This window comes from Ochotona curzoniae, unplaced genomic scaffold, assembly GCF_017591425.1.
Source record: "Ochotona curzoniae isolate NIBS_2020 unplaced genomic scaffold, NIBS_Ocur_1.0 scaffold_4701, whole genome shotgun sequence".
Taxonomy (NCBI): domain Eukaryota; kingdom Metazoa; phylum Chordata; class Mammalia; order Lagomorpha; family Ochotonidae; genus Ochotona; species Ochotona curzoniae.
The window spans coordinates 56837689-56857344 of NW_024467122.1; the positions used below are offsets into that span (position 1 = coordinate 56837689).

General features: G+C 42.7%; 1 protein-coding gene across 3 annotated transcripts in view; it reads left to right on the plus strand.

Annotated features, from left to right (window-relative positions):
- Window positions 1-19656, plus strand: part of USP8 (ubiquitin specific peptidase 8) — a 76552-nt gene that overhangs the window by 4219 nt on the left and 52677 nt on the right. Inside the window, exons 2-4 of one of the 3 annotated variants that reach the window (XM_040968817.1) lie at window positions 11051-11218; window positions 17865-18009; window positions 18969-19054. In XM_040968817.1, coding sequence (XP_040824751.1) covers window positions 11115-11218; window positions 17865-18009; window positions 18969-19054 — 335 coding nt within the window. In that variant the 5' untranslated portion in view covers window positions 11051-11114. Of the gene's footprint in view, window positions 1-11048; window positions 11219-17864; window positions 18010-18968; window positions 19055-19656 lie in introns of all 3 variants that reach the window. The other 2 variants (XM_040968816.1, XM_040968818.1) reach the window with 2 other exon arrangements.

A 19656-nucleotide genomic window follows, 5' to 3' on the forward strand; every position in this document is an offset into this window, starting at 1 on the left:
GTTTATTTCAGTATATAATAGTGTGCTATCCACACTTGGGTTTTTCATAATATGCATTCCCATGAACTTGTGGAGTATGGTTGTATTTTGCTCTGTGTTGCCATTGTATGGTAATTATGCCTTATAAAATATAGACATTTTGTTACCATGTGTAAACCTGTAGCTCTCAGAACTGTGCTTTGCATGTCATAGGTAACCTAAATGTGTACCAAGTTGAAACCAGTTCATGCCATCACTCTTGAGAACTACTACTGTTACTCAGAAGTAGTTTTCCATGATGATGTTCTTTCCTGTTTTTCCTTCTTTCTAATGACTCCTATTTTCTGAATCTCTCTTTGGGATATTCCCCCATAATGAGCTTCTCAAGTAACTTGTGAACTGCAGAGAAATGAGAGGTCATTTTCTTGGCAATCTGTTTTCCTGATTTTAGTTACTAATATAAATGATAATCGTGTTTCAAAAAGTGTAGATTTTAAAAAATACACTATGCACAGGCCCAGTGTGATGACTCAGTGGCAAAATTCATGTGGCATGCGCTGGGATCCCACATGAGTGCTGGTTCATATCCCAGCTGCTCCACCTCCCATCCAGGTCTCTGTTTGTGGCCCGGAAAGCAGTGGAGGACGGTCCAAAGCCTTGGGACCCTGCACCTGCGTGGGGGACACTGAAGAAGCTCCTGGCTTTGGATCAGCACAGCTCCAGCCATTTGAGGAGTGAATTAGCAGATGGAACTTTATTTCTGTCTCTCCTTCTCTCTGTAAATCTGATCTCCCTTTCCAATAAAAATAAATAAATCTTCAAAAAATAATAAAAACATACTATATATAAGTGAAATTTTAAAAACTAAATTTTAGGTAGCATATTGTTTCAGTGTCACTACTTTATTATCTCCCAGAGTAGTGGGGATGATCAAAATTAACAGTAACGAATTAATAATTAGTTGACATAACTGAATTAATGCCTGGTATGTCAGTAGACTGGTTTTCTAATGGCATGTTTGCATCTCCATCCTCATCTTTTTGTAGGTATTTATTTAGGACACACTCAACATGTTCAGATATGAATTGACAGGCTGGTACTGTGGAGTGGGGCTTAAGCCTCTGTCTGTAGTACCTTCCTCCCATAAAGGCACCAGGGGCAGATCCCAGCTGCTCTCCTTCTGGTCCTGCTGACAAGCCAATTTAAGATCTCTCTCTCTGTCTGTACTTCTGCCTTTCGAATAAAATAAATGGGAAAAACAAAGATGAATTAGCTACTTTCCTGTATGTCACTTGTTCTTTGGAGGATTATTTTGCACTTAGGGGATATTTTACAATATATCTGATTGTCACCATTGGAAAATGGATAGTACTAATACTTCATGGCTGAAAGCCGGGATTGCTGCTTGTATCCTACACTGTATAGACGAACTGTCGAGAACTATTTGCTATCGCTTCTCGGCCTTTTGGCTAAGATCAAGTGAAGAACTATTTGCTAGCAATAATTAATAAATAACTTTATCTGGTCCAGGCTGGGAGAAGTCATGGGTGAGAAGTGCTGCCGTACAATGTTGGATTTTTAAGTGACAGTATTCATTTTTGGTTAGTAGCGCTATGCTTCACACTTCATAGGACAGTGTACTGATATGTGTGTGAGACTCTGTCTCCTTATGTAAAGTGATGTAGTTATTGTTAGTAAACAGTTATTAGGTATTGATAGAACAGTGTGTTGATGTGTGTGTGAGACTCTGTCTCCTTATGTAAAGTGATGTAGTTATTGTTAGCAAAATGTTAAGTATTGATCCTGAGGACTATTGAGATAAGAATTGGTTATACAGGGCCCGGCGCGGTGGCCTAGCAGCTAAAGTCCTTGCCTTGAATGTGCCGGGATCCCGTATGGGAGCTGGATGGAAAGTGGGGGTGTCAGGATTAGAACTGGCGCCCATATGGGATCTTAGTGCATGCAAGGCGAGGATTTTAGCCACTAGGCTACCCTACCAGGTCCGCAACAATGAAGATTTTTTTTAAAACCTTATTGTACTTGTCATTTGAACCAAATACTGTGCTAAAGGATTAACCTATATGATTAAAAAAACAAAACACTGTTAATCTATTTTTTATTTTTATTTTTATTTATTTATTTATATTTTGACAATATTTACATAGTTAATTACGGTAAAAAGGTTCAAGGGCTACAGGAAAGTGGGTAAAACTATTATTTTTTCCATATTGTTTCCTTCATGTTTAAAGGGGGGTATTAAGGGAGAAGGCCCACCCAATTTCCCACCCTCCCCAGGTCCCAGATGTAGGGTATGCTCTGAGATTCTTGCTCAAGTGGTTTTGCTATTTCAACAGTTATGAATCACTGCCAGTATTGCCACTCCAAGCACTATGAGGTCCTTGAAGAATCCACTGATTGACATAGTCCATCATAGAGTCTCTGTTTGCCCCGTATTTTGCTGCCAAGATATAGCTGAGATGGTTGGTTGACCTGTTCTGTCTTCTCTCTTTTCTTTGTTAGGGTTCTGAGTCCAGCATTTTGATTGGGGAGATCTCCAGAGAAACTTTGAGGCGTTCTCAAACCAGATTCTTGTATGTGCTAGCAAGTACACGGCCCGGCATAGTCCATCGCCCTGATTAGCTGGTGGTTGCAATTGCTGAGTTGGTTCTGTTTTCACTTCCGACTACCAACGGAACCAATGGGCATTGCAGCCCAGCCTGGTACTGCCCAGCACATACTTGGCCCTTGCATAAACCAGTGGGAGCTGCAGCCTAGTTGGAGCGACCTGCAATAACCCCCACCAGGCCTGCCCTCTACCCTGTTTTGCCAGTATGTGTAGCAGTAATCCAGTCTGTCCCACACCCCATTCCACCCCAGCCCCTGTCGTAGTTTTTGTGCCCTCTCGTGGAAGTGGTAACCCAAGAGGGAGGAGCCCACTATTTCCCTCCCAGGCCTCTCCCACTCCCAGATTATGCACTCTCCAGATAGTTCTGTGGTTTGACTTGACAGAACTAGCCCCCAGTGCCAGCTTCTTCCAGCTGATGTTGTGGCTAAGCCCAAACAACCCTCACCCACTCTAATTTTGTTTGTACCAGTAGGAATAATCAGCCTAGCCTGGCTTTTCCCTGATCTAGTCCACATGAGGCCTACAGGTGTTGTAGCCCTGCCTAGTCTGGTCTGCCCCCATCCCAGCGTACGTTCTCCAGCAGGAGTAGCTGTCCAGCAAAGGAACCCTCCCTTATTCCCCTGCTGGCTCTGCCCCCTCCCTTTCTTGTTCTCACACTTGCTGGTTGGGCGCTGCGGTCCTTTCCGGTACAGGCAACCTCACCTTGGCATTCCATATTGTACACTAGTCTTTGTTGTGAGTGACCCTGGCTCGATCCACACTGTTCTGGTGCTTGGATTTGCTAGTGGATGACGTGGACAGATTCAGTCTGGTCTTCCCCTGACCCCTGCCAATTGTATGCCAGTGGGAAATTTTCCATGGCCTGTTCTGGGCTCAAAACACAATCTAAAATCAAAACACTATTAATCTATATAATTTTAAAAGTTATATTTATTTTTGTTGGAAAGTCAGATATACAGAGAGGAGGAGAGACAGAGGAAGATAGATCTTCCATCTGATTACTCACTCCTCAAGCGGTTGCAACGGCTGGAGCTGAGCCAATCCGAAGCTAGGAGCCAGGAGCTTCCTCCAGGCATCCCACGTGAGTGCAGGGTCCCAGGGCTTTGGTCTGTCCTGAACTGCTTTCCCAGGCCACAAGCAGGGAGCTGGATAGGAAGTGGGGCCGGGATTAGAACTAGTGCCCATATGGGATCCTGGCACATGCAAGGTGAGAAGTTTAACCACTATGCTATCGCACCAGCCCCTATTAATCTATATAATTAGAAAAAACCAAAACACTAAAGGTTTCAGACTAAGAAATAAACTCTTGAGGCCAGTGTTACAGTACATCTACTTAAGTCTCCACCTGTGTACTTGTATCCAGTATAGGCGCCTGTTTAAGTCTGGCTGTCCATTCTTTTTTTGAAAGGCAGAGTTAGAGGGAAAGGCAGAAAGAGAGAGAGAGAGAAAGAGAGAGAAAGAAACAGACTTTCCATTTGCTAGTTTACTCCACAAGTGGCCACAATCTCCGGAGCTGAGTGGGTCCAGAGCTAGGAGCTTTCCCTGGGTCTTACACAGGTAGAAGGGGCCAATTGACTTGGGCAAGCCTGCATTTTCCCAGACCATATGTAGGGAGCTAGATTGGAAGTAGAACAGTCAGGACTTCACACGGTGCCTTCCAAATATATAAACAGTGTGAAAGAAAACAAAAATTAACTCCCAAGAACTGCGATCATTTAGAGTGAGATGTTGATTCTTAAACGTCAACATTAATGAAGAGTGTACTTTGGACTGGAAGAAGCTATTTCCTTTCTAGCTGAACTGATTTGTTGTTGTTAAAGATTTATTTTTGTTTGAGAGGGAGGGTTACAGAGAGAGAGAGATCACCTATTCCTTGGTTCACTTCCCAAGTGACTACAAAGGCCACAAGTGACCACTGGGGCAGTCGGAAGTTAGGAGGCAGGTCCTTCTTCCAGGTCTCCCATGTGGGTGCAGGGGCCCAGGGACTTGGGCTGTCCTTGGCTGCTTTCCCAACTATTAGCAGGGAGCTGGAAGGGAAATAGAGCCACTGGGACTAGATCTGGTGCCCGTAAGGTGTTGGCTTATCCTACTTCACCACTGCACTGACCTTTGAATTCCACCTCCCCCATTCTCCCACCTTATAACTTCCTAGTGACTCTAGTCACATTAGTGTAAATGTGGCATTGAATTGCTGGCTTATTATGCGATGAGTACTTGTTGAGTCTTGGTAACTGGATTGAGACATTTGTGATAAGAAGTCCTGTCGTTGCTTATATGCAGAGCAGTGATATCCAAAGTAGCCAGTCTGAACTGCTGAAGATCCTGTTACTTCCACTTATGAGATATTAGCTCATTCTAGAATGTCAGTCAGTGCACTGTGTTTTTGCATCAAGAAAGTCTTGCTGCTGTAAAAGGGTCAGTGTGCTTAACTGATTTATATTGTGTTGCAAGCTTTTTATTTTCTCACAGACTGCTAACAGTTCCCCGGCCAATACTGGACTTAGGATCACACTTGAAGTAGAATTACTGTAGTAGGAAATATTCACATTTATATAAAACATTTTACATTTTGACTCAATGTTACATGTATTCATACACATTCATAGCTGAAACAAGTTTTATGAAACGTATATGACATACTTTAATATTTTGCATTTTATGTATTTTCTAATATTGCTGTTTGTGGCTGTTTTACAGATTTTAGACACTGTTTCTTAGTAAATGCTTTACTGCTGAGTCCTTAGTAGATGTACAGGAAATGCCAGAAGTTTTAGTTATATAGATGTTTTGAGAGAGTTGAACATTTTGAATAGTTCGGGATTTGTTTTTAAACATCATTTCATCAATACTTAGTTGTCTGTAGCATTTTACATAAGTGAATGTAGAGTGAGTTGTATGAGGTTTAAGACAGTTAAAAGATACAGTAATGAGTCCTGTAGCTAGCGAAAGGACGGAGATGGGGAGACATGGAGGGTGGCCAGCAGAAACAGTCCTAGTGTCTCTTCCAGCGTGGCCAAGGGCGTTGACAGTGTTCTGTCTGAAGGCCTGTTTAGGTATTAGGACAAGCTTGCTCAACTGCAAATCTTAGTTTTTGCTTTTTTACTTTGATTTTTAAAATTTGAAATGCAGAGTGAGAGAGAGCAAGAGATTGTTCTTCCATCCACTGGTTTACTCCCCAAGTGGCCAAGCAAAAGCCAGGAGCCTGGAGCTTTTTCTGGATTTTCCACGTGGGTGCAGAGGCCCAAGTACTTGAACCATCCTCTGCTGCTTTCCCAGGCACATCAATACCTGTAAGGGATGCTGGCAAAACAGGCTGCAGCTAAATTTGCTACGTCACAGCACCAACCCCTGCTTTTTAACATTTTAGCCTCACTTTGTGACTCAATTAATATAACCTCTATTCTCTCTTTAAAAGGATGTCAAAGAGTGAGGGGGAGGGTATTCTCCAGTTTATTATTGTTAACCCATTTTTAGCACTGTCTGGATTTTACTTTTGGAGCATGGAAGTTTCATTAAAACTAGAAGTCTTTTTAAAAAATATTTCCAGATTTATTTATTTGAAAGAGAAAGCACATGTGGGAGGTCTTTGATTTGCTGGCCCACTTCCCAAATGTCCCCAGCAGCCAAGGCCGGGCTGGGACTGGAGTCAGAAGCACCGAGTGCCTTCCAGCTTTCTTAGTTGTGGCAGAAACTCAGTTACCTTGAGCCATGGCCTCTGTCTCCAAGGGTCTGCAGTGATGGAACCTACAGTCGGAAGCTGTAGCCAGGGAGTGAACCCAGGCACTCTGCCATGGGATGCGGGCATCTCAGCCACTAGGCAAAATGCCCGCTCCCTAGAACTGAAGTCCCCACTCTTGTCAGCTCTATACAGCTTAAATTTTATTTTTTATTCCTAAAATTTTAATTTTTCTTAAGTGTTTTTAGTTGTTTTGCTTATAATCTCTTTAGAAGCGCAAGGTAGTTTATATTATTTGTTGCACATCTAAACAGATCTCAGAATAACTTAATTACTGAATATTCTAGTGGAACTGTGAGTTTGTTTGTTGTGTTACTGCTATTTTGTTTTGCCTTTTGCAAGCAGAGAAGAAATAGTGAATTCAGTCAGTTTGGCCTTTATTTATGTCAGTCTGGGTTATTCAGTTGCAGAATGATTTGCCAAAATTACAGACATAGATTCAGCTTGAATGTATATCCTTTGCTTTCTCATTTCATTGGCGGGGATGCCCTTTATTTCCTTTGACTTTTGCAGAGATGTGTGATTACAGAAGCTGAACTAATAATTAAAACAATGCTAGAACATTTTCTACCTCTATGCAGTATTTGACAATATAACATATAGTTTTGTTAATAAAAATAGAGGCAGCTTTTGTCTTCAGACATTATCAAAGAAGATGATTACTTATTTGGGTTGTTTTAAAAAATCAAATAAGAACATAAAAGGTATGTTTCATAGAGTACAATCTTTGACCTTGCTAGGACTTTGCAAGTGTCATGTGGTACTTGTATTTTTCCCTTGGTGTCTAACCAGTCTGTCATTCTACCTTTACAGTGTCTCTTACATAGGCCTCCTTCATTCCAAGTCTCCTGTCCTAGTTCTGACCTTCCTCATCTTTCCCTAGGATTGTTAGGAAAAACACTAGTTATCTACTCTTATCTCCCATCTCTTTAAGTCCAAGGATGAGTCTTGCTGGATGGGTTTGCTTACAGCTTCCTTTTTTCAGAACCTGGCTGTACCTCTCGACTACCTTTAGAACCACCAGGGGCTGTTTCTTGTCGTAGGGTGGTGGGATCGCATCAAACACCCTGAGGCAGCCCAGGGCATCCTGGCCCCACTTGGTCTATGCGGCAGTATGCCTTGCATTGTCCGCCAAAATATGTGGCTGGGGCCTTGGGAGAGGTTGTTATTCATCTGCTTGTGAAGGGAGGCCAGATACTTCCTTACTGTTATAGAAATTGCCAGAAATGTTGATGCCCTCATAGTGCATGACCAGCATCTTCAAGCCTAGCAGCACCTACAGCAACCACAATGGCTGCCAGGCAGCCCAGAAGATGGCCTTAGCCATCCGGCCCCAGGACCTGCCCCTCCACCATCCTCAGCAACTGCCTGGGAAAAAAGATTTATTTATTCTACTTGGAAGTCAATTACAGAGAGAGAGGGAGTGAGAGAGCTTCCGTCCACTGGTTTACTCTGTAAATGGTCACAATGGCCAAAGCTGGAATGATCCAAAGACAGGAACCTTGAGCTTTTTCCTGGTTGCTCACATGGGTGCAGGGGCCTAAGAACTTGGGCTTCTGCTGCTGCTTTTCCAGGTGCGTTAGGTAGGGGAGCCAAATGTGAAGTGGAGCAATGAGACTCAAACTGGCACTCAAATGGGATTCTAAAAGTGACTAGAAAATCAAAGCAAATTGGGATTCTGTCAGAGTTTGCTGTAGGTGAACAGAAACCCGAAGCTTACAGTTGTAGTGCCCCAGGTTTTAGGAGATGTTCATTGTTGTCCATTCATCTAATATTAGTCAACTGGTAAAATTAAGATCATTAAGAAAATAGAAGTAATAGGAAGAAAGTGGAAGAAAGTGAAAGTTGTAATTGAATTTTATCAATGTATCTGTTCAACTTGTACTTTTCACAGCTGAAAACCCTGTTTAAGTTTAATTGGGCTTCTGAAGTTTTTATTTGGTCAGATTTATTATCTTGCCAAATGTCCACACTAAAAGTTGAATTTGTTCTGTCTACATACATCCCTATAGAGGTACTCACACTGATACGGCTGGCACCTCTCTGGCCATTCTGCCTCATGTCTTTATTTTCTTCACTACCTGCTCCATTTTTCTGATTGGAATTTGTCAAAACATGCAAAGAACAATCTTATGATACATTGTGTATACATCACATACACTTTTCAGTGTAGACCAAAATGGGGGTGAGGGTATATTCTGACAAAAGCAGAAATGTCTTCATTTGTCCCCAGTGCTCTATGTAGAATGGTTGAAGTCACCCTCTCTCAACATGGTTCCTTTTTCCTCTTTTTTCCACACACACACGCACACACACACACATACGGCCTAACAGAGAAGGAAGAGAGGTGTATTGTCTGCTGGTATATTCCCCAAATGATCGTAACATCCAGGTCTGGGCCAAGCCAAAGCCAGGAGTCAGGAACTCCAGCCTGGTCTCCCAAATGAATTGCAGGGGTCCAAGTGTTTGCCCATCGAGGCTGCCTTCCCAGGCCCGTTAGCAAGAAGATGGATCAGAAGCAGAACAACTGAGACTCAAACCATTATTACAATATGGGTTATTAGCAGCAGCTTAAGCAGCTGCACCACAGTGTTGGTCACAACTTAAAAACTGATACCTCTTCTTTCCCAACCTTACGATCATTCTCAAGAATCCCTCACTGTGTGAGAGTAATTCTCTGTTTTCAAGAAAAAAAATGTATGTATATATGTATACATATACACATATATATATCTACATATGAAGTGAATGTGCAAAATGTTTAAAAGTTGCTAAAAAAAAAAACCCAGTAACTTTGGAACCAAGAAGAGACTTAGGACATCACTTGGGATGCCCACCACTTGTTTTGAGTGCCTGCGCTTGAGCTCTTGCTGATGTGCTGAGAATCCCCGTTTCCTGCTAATGCATACCTGGGAAGACAGTAGTGCGAACTCAAGGGATTGGATCCCTGTCACTTAGATAGGATACCCAGGTTAAGTTCTAGATTTTCTTTTTTTAAGATTTATTTATTTATTTTTTATTGGATAGGCAAATTTACAGAGACAAGGAGAAACAGGTCTTCCATCCACTGGTTCCCTCCTCCAATGGCCACAACAGCCAGGATGGACCAGGTAGAAGGCTGGCACCTGGAACTTTATCTGGGTCTTCTGTGCAGGTGACAGGGGTCCACTTACTTGGAGTATCATTCACTTTCTTCCCAGGCACATCAGTAGGCAGTTGGATCAAAAGCCAAAGGAGTCGAGATTTAAGTTGATACTCTAATATGTGATGGCTGTATTACCACACGACTCCTTTGTGTCTTTTATTACTGCTATTAAGATTTATTCATTTATTTGAAAGGCAGAGTTATACAGACAAAAGATATGTTCCCTCTGCTGATTTGCTCCCCAAGGGCTGGAGCTGAGCCAGGTGGCAGCCAGGAATTTCATCCAGATTTCCCGGATGGGTGCAGGACCCAAGTAATTGGACCATGTTCTGTTTTCCCAGGCACATTAGCAGGGAGCTGGATCAGAAGTGATGCAACCAGGACTCAAATTAGTGCTTGTGTGGGATGCTGATATTGTAAGCAGTGATTTTATCCACAAAACCACAGCGCTGCTCCTCCCCTCCTTTGAATAAGAAAAATGTTTTTTAATTAATAAAAGTTGATATACTCAATAAGAAAACAGCGATTCTTCTGGGTTACTTTTTTTTTTTTTTTTTTTTGAAGATTTTCTTATTTGAAAGGCTGAGTTACACACAATAGAGATTTTCCATCCACTGGTTCACTCATGCAAATGGCTGCACCCAAATGGCTGCACCTTGACCAAGCCAAAGCCAAAAGGTGGGAACCACATCCTGATCTCCCACTGGGCATAGCAGTTCAAGGTCGTGGACCCTTCCAGTGCCATCTCAGCAGCATTAACAGGAGCCAGATCAGAAGCAGAACAGCTTGGAGTCAACACTGGTGCTCATGTTGAATGCTGGTGTTTTAGACAGCAGCTTAACTGGTGCCACAACTCTGACTCTTCAGTATTTATTCTAAATGTTTGTTTATTTGAAATACAGAGACAGACATAGTTCTGCCACCTGCTGGTCCGTTCCCTCAATGCCTACAACAACCAGGACTGGGCTAAGCCAAAGGCAGGAGCCCAGAGCTCAAGCCAGGTCTCCCCCATTGGGCGCAGGAGCCTAACTACTTGAACCATCACTTGCTGCATTAGCAGGAAGCTAGAGCCTGGAGCATGGCCATGATTTGAATGTTGGTCCTCTTACATGGGGTGTGGTCAAGATAATTTAAAAATAACATGCTGAATTGAGAAAAGGCAGTGTTTCAAAAACTACTATAGATTATTTTCACCTCATTTTAAAGGTTTGTTTATTATTTGAAAGGTAGGGGGTAGTAGGGGAGGGAGAGGTGGGGAAAAAAGAGAGAGTTTGAGTTAGTTGGAGATCTTCCACCCACAGATGACTATAAAAGTCAGTCTGAAGCCAGAAACTCCATCCAGACTTCCCATATGGGTACCGGGGACCCTGCACTTGAGCCATCATCCTCTGTGTTCCCAAGGTATTTTAGCACAAAGCCTGATCAGAAGAAAAACAGGCTGGTGTCACAGCAACAGCTTAATCTGTTGTGCTTCGATAGTGGTCCTAAGTTTTGTTTCTGTAACTGCACTTGCTTTGTTGTTGATGCTAAAAATAAGTAGAATTGTATCTGTTTTGTTTCAGAGAAAATGTACTTGTTATGAAATACAGCATTCCTTGTGAAAGCAGAAAAGTAAAAAGTAATTCATCATGCCTGCTGTGGCTTCAGTTCCTAAAGAACTCTACCTCAGTTCTTCACTTAAAGACCTCAATAAGAAGACGGAAGTGAAACCAGAGAAAATAAGCACGAAGAGGTATTTATCCTTTACTACTTTGATTGAATTCTATGTCAATTTTCAGTACATTTTCTTGCAATCCAAGTCAGATGAATTATTTTTTTTGTTTGTTTTCTAAGATGTCACTAACAACATGTCTATTTTTATTTTTTTAAAACTTTTTCCATTTTTTAAAAATTATTTTTGATAATCTTTACATAGAATAAATAAGGTTCAAGGGCTACAGGAAAGTGGGTAAGACTATTATTTCCATATTGTTTACTTCATGTATCTGAGGTAAAGGGGGATATTAAGGGAGAAGCCCCACCCAGTCTCCCACCCACCCCAGGTCCCTGGTGTGGGGCATGTTCTGAGGGTCCTGCTCAGGTGGTTTTGATAGTTCATCAGTTATGAATTGCTGCCAGTGTCACCGTTCCGAGCACATTGAAGAATCCACTGATTGACATAGTCCATCTTAGAATCTCTGTTTGCCCAGTTTTTCACTGCCAGCATATGGCTGAGGTGGTTGATTGACTTGTTCTGTCCTCTGTCTTTTCATGGATAGAGATCTGAATCTGGCAGCTCGATTGAGGGGACCCCCAAGGAAACTTTGTCTGAGGTGTTCCCAGACCAGATTCTTTTTTTTTTTTAAAGATTTATTTGTATTATTTTTTTATTGGAAAGGCAGATATACAGAGAGGAGAGACAGAGAGGAAGATCTTCCGTCCGATGATTCACTCCCCAAGTGAGCGCAATGGCCGATGCTATGCTGATCCAAAGCCAGGAGCCTCTTCCGGGTCTCCCATGCGGATGCAGGGTCCCAAAGCTTTGGGCTGTCCTCAACTGCTTTCCCGGGCCACAGGCAGGGAGCTGGAAGGGAAGCGGGGCTGCTGGGATAGAACTGGCGCCCACATGGGATCCCGGGCATGCAAGGCGAGGACTTAACCACTGTGCCACTGAGCCGAGCCCCAGACCAGATTCTTGTATGTACTAGCAAGTACAGGGCCTGTCATAGTCCATCACCCCAATCAGCTGGTGGTTGCAGTTGCTGGGTCAGTTCTGTTTCCAGCCCTGTCTTCCACTGGAACCAATGAGTGTTGTAGTCCAGTCTGGTTCTGCCCACCACACACTCGGCCCTCACATAAACCAGTGGGAGCTGCAGCCTAGTCGGAGCTACGGACAATAACCCCCACCAGGCCCGCTCCCTATGCTGGTTCCCTTGTTTGCCATTATGTGCAGCAGACTAGTCCAGTCGGTCCCACATCTCATTCAGTGCTCATACATGTAAATGGGCATTGAAGCCTAGTTCAACCCAACCAGCTCCACTATCCAACCCACACACATGCTGTTGGGTGTCCTTCTGTCTAGCCACCCATTCCCCTATCCTAGTTTTTATGCTCTCCTGTGGGAGTGGTAACCCAAGAGGAAGGAGCCTACTATTTCCCTGCTAGGCTACTCCCACTCCTGGATTATGCAGTTTCCAGGTGGTTCTGTGATTTAACTTCTCAGAATTAGCCCCTAGTGCCAGCCTCTGCCAGTTGATGCTGCGGCAAAGCCCAACCAGCCCTTACCCACTCTAGTTTATGCTTGCACCAGGAGGAATAATTGGCCCAGCCTTGGCTTTTCCCTGGTTTAGTCCACATGAAGCACACAGGTGTTGTAGCCCTACGTAGTCTGGTCTGCTCCCATCCCAACTCATGCTCTCCTGTGGGAGTGGGGGTAGCCATCCAGCAGGGGTGCACTCCCATATTCCCCCTGCCGGGTCCACCCCCTCCCTCCTGGTTCTCACACATGTGCTGTTGGGTGCTGTGGCCACATCTGTTACAGGTCATCTCACCTTGGCATTTTGTATTGTGCACTGGTTTTTGTCACGACCGAACCTAGCTTGACCCACACTCTGTTCTGGTGCTGGGATTTGCCAGTGGATGATGTGAACTGGTTCAGCCTGGTCTGCCCTTGACCCATGCCAAATATATGCTAGTGAGAAACTTTCCATGGCCTGTTCTGGACTGTTTTCTATCATGCTTCTTGTGCTTACCAGCAGGGTCTGTGACCTGCCAGAGAAGGTGCCCAGGCTCCTCCATCAGAATCTCTCCCAGTGCCAGATTTTGCACATACTAGGGGTTCCATGAGCCAGACCTACTCAGTTCACCTCCTGTCCTAGCAGGAACATTGACTTTTCCTGACTGGTCTTCAACCCAATCTGGTTCTTACTGTTGGATGTTTCAGCCCAGCCACGGCTCATCCATACCCACATACTACAGCTCACACATGGCTCAGTAAGGGGCAGAGACCTAGCCTAGTCTGTCCCACATCTACCCTGGTCCTCCAGAGCACAAGATGGTGTTGGAGTCCAGCCCTGCTTGGTGTGTCCATTCCCAGCCCGCAGTTGTGCCAAGGGAGACTACAACCGTATCCTGATCAGAATGCAGCCCCCATTCTAGCCCCTGTGCTCCTCGGTGGGAATCTCAACCCAGCTAGGGTGTCCCCTTAGCTCCCCAACCGGGCCTGTTCCTAGCCATAGATCACGTGCGCATGCCAGTGGTTGCTCTGACTCAGCTTGGCACAGCCCCTCACCTGTCCCGGCCTCTGCCTTAGATGCTGTGACTTAGCGTCCTTAGCTCACGCAGACCAGTAGGTGCAAGAGCCTAGCTCGGCATGACCTGTGCTCTGTGCTGATTTCTAATATTGCTTGTGGGCTGAGGTGTGCTCGGTCCTGCCCGGTGCACCCCGTTCCATTACCAGTCCACACATTAGCCAGCCATTAGAGCTACTTTGCCCAGCTTGTCCAACCCTTAGGTCTGGACCATGTGTTCACCAGCAGAAGCTGTTACCCGCCAGGGGAGTTTCCCAAGTTTCTCCACATGATCCACTCCCGGACCCAGTTCTCATTCATGCCATTGGGTTTTAGGCCAATGTGCGGCAAAATCTGGCCTTCCATTTGGCCTTGTATGAGCTGGTGAACGTTGCAGCCTGGCCCACCCCACACCCTATTCAGGATGCACATTCGGGTGCTGCTGCCTTGACCAGTCCAGACTGTTGTCGGTTCCTGTACCAGTGAGTGATGGCAGGCTCCTTGGTCACACCTAGCTTAGTCTGTTACCCCTTCAACTCTTGAGCTGACCAGTGGGGCTAGTTTTTCCACGGGGATTAGCCCACACATTCCCCACAGACTCTACCCCTAGATATACTTCTCTTGCGTGCTAGTTAATGTCATGGCCCTGCCTAAAATGTCCCATTTTCCTGATCCATCATCATGTCAGGTAATAGGATATCCTGCTAGACAAGCCCTGAGCCTTAGTTTTTGCATGGACTGGTGTTCGGTGGTCATCATTGTTGAGTGATTTTAAGTTCTACACAGGATTTAAAGGAGTCTGGTATATCAGTCTTATCCATAAAGATCATCTGGTCCCTCTCCTCTAACCTGCTAGGTCTCATTACCCTCCCTTACCTTCCAAGGAAAAGATACTCTGTCGTTGGGAGTCTTTAGGATTGATTGACATCCCAATAGTACAGTGGGCTCAACATGGAGCTGCCTAAGCAGCAATTCAAAGCACCAAAACCACAGAGCTGGCCGCCTGGGGACAGGTCACTATGTGGACACGGTGGCTGGACTTGGGACTCCAAGCATGAAGACGATCCCATCCTGGCACCCACCAGCAGCCAACAGGCCGCTGGAATTTTAAATCCCTAGGCCCCAAGTTTGTCCCCTCCCCAATCCCATCCACTGTGCCATAGATGAATTATTTTAAAATGTATGCCATTACATAAAATTTAAGTCCTTCATGCAGAAGTGCATAACTAAGCAGAATTTATGCACTTTGTGCTAATATACAATATATCTAATTTCTGTACAATTTTCCAGATCATAAGTTGTAGAGGCAGAGAATATTAGGGGTAAGCAGATATTGTGCCAAGTCATTGTGCTCTCATAAGACTATAAAATAATTCCTTATATATATAATATAATTATTTTTAATTGGAAAGTCAGATATACAGAGAGGAGAGAGACAGAGATGCCTTGCATCTGCTTGTTCACTCCCCAAGTAGCTGAGTTCATCCCGAGCCAGGAGCTTCTTCTGGGTCTCTCACGTGGGTGCAGGGCTCCCAGGCTTTGGGCCGTCCTCAGCTGCATTTCCCAGGCCACAAGCAGGGAGCTAGAAAGGAAGCGATGCTGCTGGGATACAAACTGTCACCCATATGTGGTCTCAGTGCATGCAAGGCGAGGACTTTAGCCATTAGGCTACCACACTGGGCCCAAATTTAATTCTTAGAGATCATTTTTGTTCTTGTGTATTACACAAGTTATAGTACTAATATAGTCCATTTTTTAATAAGGCATATATTTTTGTCTCATATTCAGTTTTTATTAATTTTAGCAGTTTGGACTTAACCTAATGGTTTAATTTGTACTCTTTTATTTTTGAAGGTATGCATTTATACATTTCTAATCATTTATTTCCATTTTATATAGAAGGTAGAGAGATGGAGTGGAAGAAATTAAGATGTTCCACCCATTGCTTCATCCCTTAAGTGGCCACATCAGCCAGGGCTGTGCCAGGCTGAAACCAGGATTTTGGAACTCCCCGGATCTCTGCATGTGGCTGTGAATGGATCAGGGACCCAGGGGCGTGTGTGAACAGGAGCTGTGAAGCTGTGACTTGAATGTACTCTCCAAAATGGGATGTAGCTGTCCTACAACATTGTTACCAACACACACACACACACACACACACACACACGTTTTCTATCCCCTACTGGGGTAGCAGTTAGAGATAATGTCTGTCTGATAGAGATTACAAAATCTATCCTGAGATAAAATAGGATGGTGATGGACATGTAATTCTAGAAAAGTCTGGAATATATGGAATATCATTAACATAACTTGTTAATTTTTTAAGATTCACTTACTATTGTTATTATTGTAAAGGCAGATTTTACAGAGATAAGGAGATACAGAGAGAAATATCTTCCATCTGTTGGTTCACTCCCCAAATGACCACAGTGGCCAATGCTGAGCCAGTCTGAAGCCAGGAGCCTGGAGCTTCTAGGTCTCCCACGCGGGTGCAGGATCCCAAGGCTTTGGGCTGTTCTCGACTGCTTTCCCAGACCACAAGCAGGGAGCTGGGTGGGAAATGGAGCAGGCGGGACACAAGCCAGCACCCACATGGGATCCCAGTGCATGCCAGGCAAGGATTTATCTACTAGGGTGTTGTGTCAGGTCCAGTTTATTTTGTTTCTGACAAAGACAGAAGACAATGTGAGTGTGGGAGGCCCAGAAGAAGCTCCAGGCTCCAGCTTCAGATCAGCTCAGTTCCAGCCTCTGTGGCCTTTTGGGCAATGAACCAGCTAAAGGAAGATTTTTTTCTTTCTGTCTCTGTCTCTTGTTTTGTCTGTAAAATCTGCTTTTCCAGTAAAAATAATTAAATCTTTAAAAAATGTACAAAGTTAAAATAACTACTTTGAACTATAAAATTTGTAGAACTTGTTTTTACTGTAATGGGGCCCTTCATTACCTAAGTGGATTTTAAATTTAATAAAATATTTATAAATTAAAAAAAAAGACAATGTGAGAACTTTTTATCTGAATTAATTTTTTTTAAAAAAATGGGAAGATTTAGAGATAAGCAAGTAGCCATCTTTATTAATCAATTTGGGAATAAGAGCTTCACAAAGTAAAGGAGACCCAGCTAGCTATATTCGTCACACTTGTGGGAAGCAGATTTTAAAGATATGGGAAAAAGTAGGTGTTCCTGGAGATAAGTAGGAGGCTCTGAAAAAAAATATATATTAATATGTATGATTCAAAAGGAACCAATGAAGAGAAATCTAAAGTGTGATTGCACATGGATTTCTTAAGTAGTCATTATCTAAAGGAAAGAGAGAAAAACACGGCATCACAGATGACAAGGGAGGTAGAAGGTTTAAAGGAAATAAGAAAGAGACATCCCAGAATGAATTGGTACTTCTAAATAAGACTAATGTCAAAATGGGATTTTGTAACAGTTGAGGCGTCTTTCAGGGAGGACAGGAAAAGTAAGAGGGATATTGGCCTGCCTCTTGGCTGTAATGTCGGGTGACAAAGTCACAGGAATTTCTGTTGAGTGATTTTCACATATGAAATGAGAAAAGCCACTGATAAGCTTTCCCTAAGCTTAAAAACAGGAAAATCTTTAAAAAATATTTTAAATATTATTTATTTGTAAGAATTACACAAATTTTTCATCTGCTGGTTCACTCCTTAAATGGCTACAAATGCTGGTGCTGGGCTGCGATCATTTATATGGGTACAGGGGTCCAAGTAATTGGGACATCCTCTGTGGCTTTCCCAGGCACATTAACAGTTGAATAAAAAGTGTAACGGGGAATCAAACCATCGCCTGTATGGGATGCTGGCCTTGTAGGCAGTGGCTTAACACATTATACCACAGTGTGGGCTCCCAGAAAAACGGTCTTTTAGGCGAGACCTCAGATTATTGCTTTCTGACAGTATCTGTTTATCTCTAAAACTACCCTCATCCTAAGGGAACTGATTTGTATAAATTGCTTGTGTCCAGATTTATGTCTAACTTTGTGTTAACCTAAATCATTAACTTTATTGTCAGTATTATTTGTATAGTTAAAATATGACCCATATTTTTTTCAGATGTGAAATGTCTTAATTGTTTTTTCCTTCAATTTTAAGTTACGTGTGTAGTGCCCAGAAGATCTTCAAGGCAGCAGAGGAATGCAGATTGGATCGTGATGAGGAAAGGGCTTATGTACTCTACATGAAATATGTAGCTGTTTATAATCTCATCAAAAAAAGACCTGATTTCAAGCAGCAGCAGGTACTTTTGCATTTTTATTTGTTTTTGGTAATAGAATATTGACTTTCCCTAAGAGTTTTTTTTTTAAGTTTTATTTATTTTTATTACAAAGTCAGATATACAGAGAGGAGGAGAGGCAGAGAGGAAGATCTTCCGTTCGATGATTCACTCCCCAGGTAACTGCAATGGCCGGTGCTGCGCCTATCTGAAGCTGGGAACCAGAAACCTCTTCCAGATCTCCCACGAGGGAGCAGGGTCCCAAGGCTTTGGGCATTCCTCAACTGCTTTCCCAGACCACAAGCACGGAGCTGGATGGCAAGTGGAGCCACTGGGATTAGAACCGGCGCCCATATGGGATCCTGGTGCATGCAGGCTGAGGACTTTAGCTGCTAGGCTACAGTACTGAGCCCCTGTTTCGTTTTTTAAAGGGTAGATTTCTTAATGGGGGCTTCTTTTTTGTTGTTTGGCATCTATTCGTTCAAGATATACGAAAGTTTAACATTTGGTTTATTGGTCAAAAGTGTTTTCAGTCCAGTTGGGATATAAGTAGATATTATAAATTACTGGTGGAAAACAGAACAAGTCAGTTTAAAACCAAAAAATACACGCTGTACATCTGTATAGAGTTTGCTTTGTTGTTTCTGAGAGGAAGGAATAGGTACAGATTTCTAGTATGAAAATGTTTTCTTCTTGATAAGTTTTGCTCTTTTTTGTCAATTATTCATAAATAATAAGAATAGTACTTCTTAATGGCTTATTAAATAAGTAACATGTTATTGGATTTTCTTGTAGCATGCTAATGTGGAGAAATGCCTTTGAAACATTTGGAGAATTGTGAATATATGTAGGTTAGCAGTTTAAAAAATACTTTAGCCATAATTATGTTTTCATCTAAACTTTCCATGATTTGATCTATTTGACATTCATGCTGTGTGCAGTACCTACACTAACAGAATGGGATGGTTTTGCTGTAATTTTAGGACTACGTTCATTCAATGCTTGGACCTGCAAACATCAAAAAAGCTATTGAAGAAGCTGAAAGACTCTCTGAAAGCCTTAAACTAAGGTACAGATGTTATTATTATCTTTCAAGGAATGTAGGTTTAGAGGCCATATTATTTAGTACTTTCCCATTCATATCTGATCACACAGAAAGTACCTCAGATCCTAGAAATTGGTCTTACTTTAACTGGGACACAGAAATTACAATCTAATGCTGTAGCCTCTGTATGATCGTGTATTATTACAGCTGTTAAAAATTTTAAACTCTTGGTAAAGCAGATTGTTTAGGATATTGCTGGCAGAATAGTTTAAGTTATATTTAGTATAATTCATAGTATTTATGTTCCTTACAATTTTGTAGAAAAAAATTAATGCTCCTATGCTGCAGGTTGTTCTGTACTACTGGACGCTGGTCTCATGAAAATTTAACGTTTACTATTTTGATTTGTATTGAGTTGGAGAATTACTTTAAAAAAAAAGAAAAAGGAAAGTGTTTCTGATATTTAGTATAGCTGGTTTCCAAGATTTATAAAATAATTGCAAATCCAAAACTCTGTTTTAGTGAAAAGTCATTGTTTAAATTCACGTTGAACCCTTATGAAAATCATAATGCCTTCCTGGAGATCCTGGTGTATAAATTTCTGCCCCTTCCTATATTACTAATAT